The sequence below is a fragment of the Antedon bifida genome, chromosome 9, assembly GCF_963402885.1.
Source record: "Antedon bifida chromosome 9, ecAntBifi1.1, whole genome shotgun sequence".
Classification (NCBI taxonomy): domain Eukaryota; kingdom Metazoa; phylum Echinodermata; class Crinoidea; order Comatulida; family Antedonidae; genus Antedon; species Antedon bifida.
In genome coordinates, this window is record NC_136234.1 from 18,853,290 (window position 1) to 18,864,197 (window position 10,908).

At 33.7% G+C, this 10,908-nt stretch overlaps 1 protein-coding gene across 2 annotated transcripts in view; it reads left to right on the plus strand.

The window, feature by feature from the left end:
- Positions 1-10,666, plus strand: part of LOC144852198 (ubiquitin carboxyl-terminal hydrolase 34-like) — a 46,837-nt gene extending 36,171 nt beyond the window's left edge. For both annotated transcript variants that reach the window (XM_078709948.1, XM_078709949.1), the window contains exons 59-73: positions 153-238; positions 367-450; positions 610-716; positions 1,169-1,346; positions 1,763-1,999; positions 2,618-2,744; positions 3,118-3,225; positions 3,659-3,763; positions 4,250-4,371; positions 4,490-4,613; positions 4,703-4,782; positions 5,319-5,456; positions 6,185-6,319; positions 7,046-7,256; positions 7,788-10,666. In XM_078709948.1, the coding sequence (XP_078566074.1) occupies positions 153-238; positions 367-450; positions 610-716; positions 1,169-1,346; positions 1,763-1,999; positions 2,618-2,744; positions 3,118-3,225; positions 3,659-3,763; positions 4,250-4,371; positions 4,490-4,613; positions 4,703-4,782; positions 5,319-5,456; positions 6,185-6,319; positions 7,046-7,256; positions 7,788-8,185 (2,240 nt within the window). In that variant the 3' untranslated portion in view covers positions 8,186-10,666. The remainder of the gene's footprint in view (positions 1-152; positions 239-366; positions 451-609; positions 717-1,168; positions 1,347-1,762; positions 2,000-2,617; positions 2,745-3,117; positions 3,226-3,658; positions 3,764-4,249; positions 4,372-4,489; positions 4,614-4,702; positions 4,783-5,318; positions 5,457-6,184; positions 6,320-7,045; positions 7,257-7,787) is intronic.
- Positions 10,667-10,908: the final 242 nt, after the last annotated feature.

The window sequence follows — 10,908 nt, forward strand, 5'->3', positions numbered from 1 at the left end:
ATTCCTTGCATAATCCTGGGTAGTCCTTGCATTATCCAGGGTAGTCCTTGCTGTAAAAGATAGTTCATGATAGTCAGGATTTTAAAAACAAATAATCTTGCATAGAATAATTAATATTTAATTATTATTTTTATTTGTCTTTATCAAATTAGATGCATCGGTACATGGTACTGCCAAACTCGTATCGTTCTTCTCGCTTCTTAATTACTGCCTTATATCAAACACTGAGAAGCAGATGGTAAGCTTTATTGATTTATTAAATTGGATAAATTGATGAGTATAGAATTCTCTTTTCAACGAGAGTTCTGAAACATTTTGTAATTTAGTGTAGACTTTTATTGATCATAACTTTAATTTTCTTTACAGTTTAGTCCATATTTTGAAGATCTTTGGAACATCTATCTGCCAAAATTATCAGAACCACCAATTTCATGCAATCATAACAAAGAGGTACTGTATTACTAAATAATTATGTAAAGTATAAAATAAAAAGTTTAATCAAGTTTAATCATGCCAACAAATAGATTTGTTGTAAGATATATGAATGAAATGAAATTAGAATTTTGTTGCCATCTTGTACATTGTTATAATATTTTATTTATTTCACAGGCTCTGTTAATATTTTGGTATTATGTGTGTAAAGATTGTCCTGAGAACGTACAGTTGATCGTCTCAAATTTTTTGGTTACCAAACACCTACCCTACAACTACATTTTGTAAGTATTATATGTTTTAAATGGTTAATGGTTTTAAATTTGTATATCGCATAATACAAATAGTCTCTATGCGCTGTGGACTCAGATGTTACACTTACATACTTCTCCCCGTCATGTCAGTGCAGCCACTATAAGGCACTCTCTCACCTGTCCACAACACAGTGGCTGAGTGAGAACTAGTACACCGGGGTAACCCCCTACTTGTCTCGAAAGATGTACTAGGTTCTAAGTGCACACGAGCAATGTGTGTATACTGGACCTACGGTTTATAGTCCTTATCATGGAAGACTTGTTTCTACCACCAGAACCATGGAGCGAGTGAGGCTCGAACCCTAAATAATGCCACAAAAGGGCACAAACTTCTCTTTTTATTAGTGTTGATATTTGTATTTAACTACTGTGGAGTAGCTTTGTAAATTTCATTTGTTTTTAAATAATAATTTTTTTTTTAGAGCGGACCATGAAGATCAAGAGGTGGTGATGTTCAATCGTGTCATGCTACCTGCGTACTATGGACTACTCACTCTGTGTTGCCAACAGTCTAAATCATTCACAAGACAATTAGCTTGTCAACAGAATCTACAATGGGCATTTGAACATCTCACACCGCATGCTAACCAATATCCTACGGTAAGTTTAGCCATCAAGGTAAACTTTTAGATAATAAAGTGGCGCTGTGCCTTGGGTGTTTACATTCTTGCTTACCAATCCCAGGGTCCTCGGTTCAAATCCTGTTTAATTCCAGGATTACAGTGCCACAAGTACCTAATGAGACTTGGTTTAGAAAGTACAGGTCTCCCAATTAATTATGTGACATGACAGTGTTGGGTCCTAAAAGTGTCCCTTTATTAGAGGTTCACTGTATAATAATTTGTTCTTCAAAATAACAGTGGCATTACTTGTCTTGTTGCTAATTAGTATAAATTAATAATAGGATTCTTAAAAAAATTGTTTTTTCAATTGTGTTGCGATTATTATATTCTGTATTAATATATAAAAAGCAGAAAGAGCCAAAATATTCATAATACTGTTCTTGCTATTCTAAGGTTGTTGAGGAACTTTTTAAGCTGATGGAATTATTTGTAGAGATTGAAGCAGAAACAACTGAGCAAGAGTTGCAACAGATCAAGGATTTTAAGAAACAGACTCTCCACATGTATCTGAAGTGTCTTGAGAAGAGCTCTTGTTGGACAACAATCATCAGTGTGTTCCGGATCCTGGTGGAGAACAAAGATGACCACTTATTGGTTATCCAGAACCATGGCCTAAGCAGGTTATATGATGTAAGTCCAGTGAGGTCTGTTGTGGAGTTGTAGCTTATTGGTCAAATTCTGTCTAAACCCACGACCCTGAGATTGATAGGTTCATGGATTCAAATCCTATCTCAAGCAAGGATTTGTTTCTCACCTCTTCACTCCCAAAGTACAATACATGAATCACATTTAAGTATTGAAGGTATTCACAATAGATAAGGTAGTTTTCTTAAGCCTAAGTATAAATAATGAATATGGCCTTATGGTCATAGCATGGATCTATTTTATAGTCAGAAGCCTGGATGTTTCTCTCCACTCCACAACCAAAATGGCCCAATCAAACTTAAGTGAGATGTTTGAGTATTTTGCTTATTTAAGAATTTGATAATAGAGTTTTTAAATTTGAAGAGTGTTTTCCTTAGCCCACAAATAACCCCTGTCTACATTGTCAAACTTTATGCGACAACAAAATGTGATGTGCCCAAATTTTGAGTGATATGCCCAAATTTGGTAGTGATATGACATCATGGGCACATCACATTTTTTTGTCGCATAAAGTTTGATTGTGTAGACAGAGCTTAATCTTGCTAATCACTCCAATTTCTTTGATAACCGAATTCTATCTAACAATGTTATTATTTTCAATAGGCATTTAACACTGTGCATCTAATGTACCATGAAGCAACAGCATGTCATGTGACTGGAGATCTGGTAGAACTGCTGTCAATCATTCTAGAGGTACTGAAATGTGCCAACTCACACTCAGAAGATAAAGGTAAGTAACACGCATTCAGAGGGTTTTAATGTGTAGTAGCGGAGTCGGCTGTTTCTTTTTATATGTTTCAACACAGCACCTTTCAACAATAAAAACAACATTGTTAATTTATACAGAATGCCTTTCTTATGAAGTTTATGTAGCGGTACTGAATTGAACCAATACTCTCCATCTATTCTACCACTATTCTCTTTCATTCTAGATACAGTAGAACCACCTATGTGTTAACAATACAGCCAACACCTGTTCAGTTGATACCCCTATTAAGGGGACACTTTCCTGTGAAATATACATTTTAACAATACAACCAACACCTATTCAGGGGACACTTTGTTGATTCCCGAAAATTTTATTTGTTTATATATTTTTCTAGAAATTATTCAGTCCCTGATTGCATGGCAAGAACGCCTGGAGTTTGGACAAAAGTTATTGACTTTATTAAACTCCTACACACCAGACAGTGTCAGGTCAAAGGCCATTAGTAAGTATTGTAGCAAAAACTCTGAACTTAGATCGTTTTCCAACTTGGAAACTCTGGTATCTGTTACTTGATTTGACAATTCCACTCGACTTTATACTTGATTGACCAATTTATAGAACCGGTAGTATTTAAAACCCTACATAATACCAGTAAGTTTTTAAAGTATGAGAGTGCAATGTCCATGTACCTAAAGGTTCATTCCTAACCTAATGTTCTCACCTCTGGCTAAAACATGGTTTAGAATGCTCCCAACCTCTTCACCAAATCTTGCATCAGCCATAGTTAAGGTTCCAACTAGGACGCAGCAATAAAATCACAATCGAGTTTACCAATGACAAGTGACAGGTTGAATAATCTCTCATTTGTAAATTTGTCAAATTACCTGAATGACGAGTTAAATTCTAGTTTGTTTATACGTTGCTTTATTTTTCAGGCATATTAACTCAACTTTTAATGATATATCCCAAAGAGTGTGTGAAAGAGCTTGGTCTTATCATGCATCATGCTCACAACCAATTCCAGCGCACAACTATGCCAGGTATAAGATACAAATAATAATTTAAATAGGTCTACTGTAAACTTTGAATGCATATTACTGTACAAATTCAAGTAACATTTCTGGATCTGACAAATTCTTAAAAACTCCAAGTGCACCTGAATCGCTGTAGTGTACCTCCACATATGGCATTATCTGTTCAGTGTCATAGACAAATTCTGTAATACACTGATACAGTGTCATATATGGTGCATGTATTGCCTATGATGCATCACATGTGACGCTTTATAGACTATTTTTCTATGATACTATGATAAAACTTATATACTGTATATTCAGAATTTAGAATCGGCTACCAAATGTCCTTTTCAGCCATCAATATGATGACCTTAACATGTCAAACTTCATAGGTCAAAGTTTACAACATTCATTCGTACAGCTTAAAATGTCAATTTATTGTAAATATCCCTTTTCTTGATTGTGCTTTTCTCTTTTTATAATTTGTTTACGTGATTCGTTATTTTCTAGTTCCAACTGGCCCATACTTTCCATTCCGTTCACCCAAGCCAGCTTTTAATAAAGCTGGGATTCGTCCTCCTAGGCCAGAGCTGCAGATGTTCCTACATGCCAGTCAACTAGAAACATCAAAGGTAACAACAATTATTATTATTATTAAAATCGATGTTGCTACCCAGATTATCTTGAGATTTGTGAGGTCTGAAAGACTGTCCTATAAGGTTTGAATGAAGTGTGTATTTATATTTTCAGGGTACTGATATTGCATATGACAATAGGCTATTGGACTTTTTTCTCCCATACAACGCATTTATTGATTTACTATGCAGGACAGCCGTGGCCGAGAATATGCTATCAGAAACTGTTATCAAACTTAGTAAGTGTTTAAACATTTTAATAATTTTATTGATCCAACTACATTATACAAAAAAATATTATGGTACTGAACTGTTGTTTTTGTTATAGGTGCGCTTGTTGCATTAGAAGGAGTACCTCTACAACTAACTTGGTTTGCAAATTTCTGGAAAACCATTTATGTAACCGAGGTATGTGAGATGTTAATTAATTATTGCTGTTAATAATATCATATTATGTCAAGTACCCTTACAGAATTAGTGTTAATAAAAATTGTATAGCATTTTTAATGACTTTTGATTATAAAATGTTTGAACTCACAGGACTAACAATTATGTTATAATCAAAATTAAACTGTTTCTTGATTTTAAGAACTGTATACACTATCAAATATGGTATTGATATGACATCATAGTGTCCATACTATACAGTATATGGGCACATCGCATTTTTTTTGTCAGATAATGACAAAACAAAAGTGTGAAGTGCCCAAATATGGTAGTGATACTGTATGCTTAAATATAGTAGTGACATTACATCATCATGTCCATATATGAGCACATCACATTTTTTTTGTCAAACTAATTTGATAGTGTAGACAAAGGCTCAGAAAAAAATCCCAAAACAAAGGAACAAACCATTTCATTATAGGGGTGTTAATTGTTTTATTGTTGTGGATGCTTCACATTTCATTTGAATATTTTGTTTATATATATTTCATCATCAGGATGTTGACAAGGAATGTATGGAGATGCTGTGTAACTATCATGTATTCCATGAGTTTATGGAATCCGTTCTTCTTGATGAGCGTACGTCATTCAACAATCCCACTATCAACTCATTTTTCTACATGTTCTTTCCAAAAGTAAGCTACTCCTGTGTTTTATCAATTAACAAGACTTCATTTAAGATAAGCGTGTTGAGCCGAAACATCCTACTTTAATGTGGGACGAAACTTCTCAAACCAATGATTGTTAATATACATTTTTGGGGTATTTATCAAGTTTTTAAAGGTGTTTGAACTACCATTTAATAAAATATTGTATTGATATTTCTAATGTTGTTATAATATATAAAATAAATTACTGAAAAAATGTAATTTTATATGCAATTATTTTTTTGTTATTAATCATTCAAAAATGTCATCAACAACAGAGGGCATATTTTGTTTACATCATTGCTGGGGCTAAAAATGATCATTTTCGGCAATGTTTTAGGCCTTATATTTTAAAAATATTTTATTGCACCATTACCCCTAGTAGTACTACCCCATTGTCTCTCTGAAGTTTGGAAATTATTATGAAATGCATATCAAAGCCGATAAATATAAGTGGACCGAATTGTCCCGGGCCGGAATTGTCTCAGGGCCGAATCGTCTCAGGGCCGTATCATCTCAGGGGTGAATCACCCTGCTAGCCTCATACCCTTCATTTATCACACATACTGTACATAGACTATTGTGATATTGCTGACAAATTGCCCAAAAAGAGTATTGTCACTGAAAATCAATCAACCGTATCAATATTATGTATTTTATTTAATGATTGCCATGTTATTATATTGTTATTAATTGTTGTTGTATGTTTTATGTAGGTATACAAACATGTGTTGTGCAATAACTGGCATAGTTTAGTGAATACAGTGGCTGCAACAATTATCTCAGAAAAGGATGACATCAGCAATTATAAGCCAAAGCAACTAAATCTGGTTGCATATAATTTGAATGGGGTAGGTAAATGGTCATAAAAGCTGTATGACTCGATGCAGTACTATTACACAGTGTCACAATGTTAATATTATAACACACCTAAGTAAATCTTTGTCATTTGATTGGTTAATTTCTCCACATGCCATGCATTATTTTTGTCCTATGTTAAATGCTTGAAGGTACTATTGCTTTTTGTAAAATGATTTAAATTTTTGTCAATTACAATAGGCCTGAATATTGTGCAACAGGGGAACCCCACCTGTAGAATGCACTGTTTTTAACTGCTGCTCTTATGGCCAAAACCGAGTGGAATTTTTTAGCTATGGCCTAGCCTTTGCCGTTCGATTCAATTAGAATTAGTATTGAATAAAATTGACTCCAGACAGTAGGTTTTGTAGGTAACATATAATCCACAGTTAATTAAGCCAGTGGAAAAAACAGTTAAGATCTATGTTGTGAACTGCAATGATCAGAAATACATGTATTTTTTTTAAATTTCAACTTATTTATAGAGGGTAACCCTTCCAGCTGGACAAATTAATGCCAGTTGATGTTCAGGGACCCTCTTAAATTCCAATAAAATACATAAAAAAAGATAAATTTCATTATGATAAAATACATTATTTACAAAAATTGGCTATAAAATATATTATATACAATGTAGTATAGTATAACAGGCCTAGTATAAAACAATACATACACAACTTTGGTTTAAATAAATCTATTATTTGATTTGTTTTTTACAGGATCTACGAGCACTTCTTCTAATGTTCTCGGTTTCTCCACCGAGGCAGCTAAGCCCTGTATTTGTGCCGGCTCTCAGAATGATCCTTAAGCGATGTAAAGAGTATCGGCAAGAGAGGGCTGACCAGTTAGAGGCTAAGGCGTTGAAACAACCTGCCACTGAGTCTCAGATTAAGCGTAGTGAATCCAAGGACCAATCAGAAGTAACAACAGGTAACAGCGAAAATAATTTTCAAATTTGTCAATATTATTTGAGAAGATAAAAATTGGTAGATGTGTGTCCCATCGCAAAAAGAAAACGGTTTAAGTTTATCAATTATGTTTAGTCTACACTGCCACCCTCACACTGAGCTCTTGAGTGTTTCAAGAAATGTTTTCCTTAAGCTCTGTCTACACTATCAAACTTTATGTGACAAAAATGTGCCCATATATGGACACGGTGATGTCATATCACTACCATATTTGGGCATATCACTATCATATTCGGGTACATCACACTTTTTTTATCAAACTAGTTGGATAGTGTAGACATAGCTTAGGTTTACTAACTGACAAACTTTGGCAAATTGCAAGTCTAGAGTTTGCAATAAAAATCAGCATTTTGAGATATTGGGGTGTGTTTTCTTCACTCAATTTTGAGAATTCTATAGGTCAAGGTCTAAGGTCGCCCCAAATTGAAAAATTCCCTGATTTAACCTGAAACCTTATTTTTGGGATTATTTTAATTTTGAACTTTTTTTCCAGAACCTGACTCAAATTTAAAGAAACGAAAAGCAGAAGATGAGCCTGAAAGTACGGATGAGAAATCACAATCACCGAACGAATCTACAAAAAAACAACGAGTTGACACGGATCTTACTGACAATGAAGAATCAACCTCGGACGACCAGAGCGTGTCAAGAGAAGATAAAGGAGACACGTCCAGTGAAGAATCCAGCGAGGAGGGAACCTCTACTGGTGTCCGATTAAAGAGTTCTGCCACTGAAGATGTCCCGAAAGAGCAGTTTAAGTTGTCGGAGGTTATGAAAAAAGCCGCAAACCGGTTTCAAGAAAATGTTGACATACTTGTTAAAACCATCGATAAAATGTTACTGTTGTTGGAACAAAGTGGACTACTGGAAAAAGAAGAAGTAAATGAGTGAGAAATGAATTAAAGATGTCCAGTTAAAAAGAAGTATGAGGTTAAAATATAAATATATGAGAGAAAATATTGTTGAATTACGCTTTTGTAATTATTGAAGAAAGCTTGATAATGATTGTAGGCATTTGCTTATGTATATGCAATTGAAGGCTTCTGCTATGTTCATAGGTCGCACTTGATGAGGCCTACAGCAGCAAGATGTACCCTACTATTCTGGTAGGGCCATATAGCTCTCTATGCCGGGATAAGCCAGATAGATATTGCTGTACTATCTCTATGCCTAGACCAAACTGCAGATCTAGATTTAAACTGCCTTGACTAACTTGTTTGTGCTTGTACTGAACTATGAGCCCTAGACCTGCAAGGCTAAGCCAGCTAGGTAAACCATATGTACTGTATGTGCTTGAAGTATGGTGGCTTTAAGTCTCCCTCTTAGACCTAGATCTCAACTGAATTCACCACAGGTCTTCTAGTAAGTTAAAGGGTCTTATGTGGGTCTCTATAGGGCTTGACAAACATTTGTTTCTGAAATTGTATTGAAATATGCAAACTTGACTAAAGCTGTGTCTACAATATCAAACTAGTTTGACAAAAAAAGTGTGATGTGCCCATTTATGGTCTGATGCTTATATATGGCAGGTTTTGTCCCATAAAGTTTGATAGTGTAGACAGAGCTTAATAACAATGGTTATAACCATTTTAAAATTTAGGACATTTGAAAATATATATTGATAACGAACGATTGACAGTCCAACTGGATCGATCGTTCATTGTCAATATCATGATAAGATTTTAGTTTTATCCTATGTAATTTGATAATTAAATTGTTTTTGTTATCACTTTATTATAGTTGTATTGTTATATGTTATTGGAGTTTATGTAATTACTACATCGGATAAAAATAAACTTTTTGTATTGACTTATTTATATACAGTAGTTATTTTCTGCACACTATAGGCATTGTTGCAAATTACTTTTTAAAAAAATCAATGATTGATAATCGATCAATGCTTATCAATAAATTATTGATTATTACCAGTGTTTAAACTGGTGGTGTAATAAGTACTGTATTCAAAACATGTGAGGATCCATTCCAACCCTATAACTACAATTTGTACTGGGGTGTTAAGTTAAATTTAGAAAATTATCACCGGGCGAGGTTATTTGGGGATTTTCGGGATTAAACAAGACACTCTTAAATGTTATTTGCTGTATTGCTATTTAAGCTTGGTTCTCACTAGACAGGATGTGATTTGACCAATCACAAGCGATGGATTATTCAAACTGTCGCTTGTGATTGGTCAACTCGCTTGCATTGTGTCTACGTCCTTGCGTTTGAGTTCTAGTGGGACACTTTAGTGCTAGCGCTGCCTCTAAATTTATCAACATATTGTTTGTATTTTCAGGGAAGATTCTGGTATTTTTATCAACATTTTTAGAGGGGTATTCAAAATCTAATTAATTTTTATGAAGACATATTCTTTATCATATTCATTTTTTACTACCAACATATCAAAACATTTGAATGCATGTAGTTGTTCTGCACACTGGTTTTGGTGACTCTTTAGCAAGACCTGAATAATTGACCGAGAATTATTTATATAAAACTGGTATCAGATGTAATAATTTCATTGTGCTTCAAATAAATTGTTTCACTTTAAAATCAATATTATTTATGCAAAATGTGACCCATATACAGTACAGTAAACCCCTCCTATTCAGACAACACCCCTATCAATATACGTGGAAATTTTAATTTTGCTATGAAATTTACAAAAGGTGTTATATGTTTTAATCTTACAGCCAAACACTTGGTTGGTTTCTGAGATAGGTGTCCCTGTAACAGCGCTTTTGTAAAATTTGAGATTATTTAATTTTTTTTTTCAATGGGTTAAATATTAAGTAGGCTACAGAATCTTACTCTGACAATGGTATAAACACTAAATTTGGTTAAATTTGGTAGAGGAAAGAGAGTTATACCCGAGAACCAACATTTAGTGGCCAGGGAAGAGTGGACTTAATGTCACTCTTCCCTGGTGTGGCTTATCTTGTGTGAATGGTTATACTAATTCTCTATGGTTTGTTTATGTTAGGTTTTATTGGATACAACAGTAATGTAGCTTAAGTCCAGTAAGCTATCTAACATGTATGTTTATAAGTATAAGTATAAAATATGTTGACTCCATGATTATAGTAACCGTATCATTCATCGTAACGATGAAGGACGGTGTTTTTCGTTCGCTATGATATTTACTGTAAATAATTTTAATTTTCCAAAATCTGTTAAAAATATATCTTGCCAAGTATATCCTTGAGTCTTTAGATAAAAAAAATAATATGGCTGTTTTTAATTTTTCTTTTTTAATACTCGATATTTGCTTGGAAGAAATATTTCTAATGTTTAAGGTGTCGGCAGAGAAAGAGATGTATTCGGTATAAAGCGTACTCATTATTTTATGCAATAAACAACTGATACCTTCCATGTCCTCTTGTACATTTCAATTCTTAAAAAGTTTGTCACTTTTTTATCATATAATTTTCAACATCTTCAATAATTTATAAATTCATCATTGTTGCTATATAAGTTCATCATCATTGCTATACAACATGCTATATATGTTCATCATCATGCTATATAAGTTCATCATCAATGCTATATAAGTTCATCATCAACATGCTATATAAGTTCAACATCAATGCTATATAAGTTCATCAATGCTATAT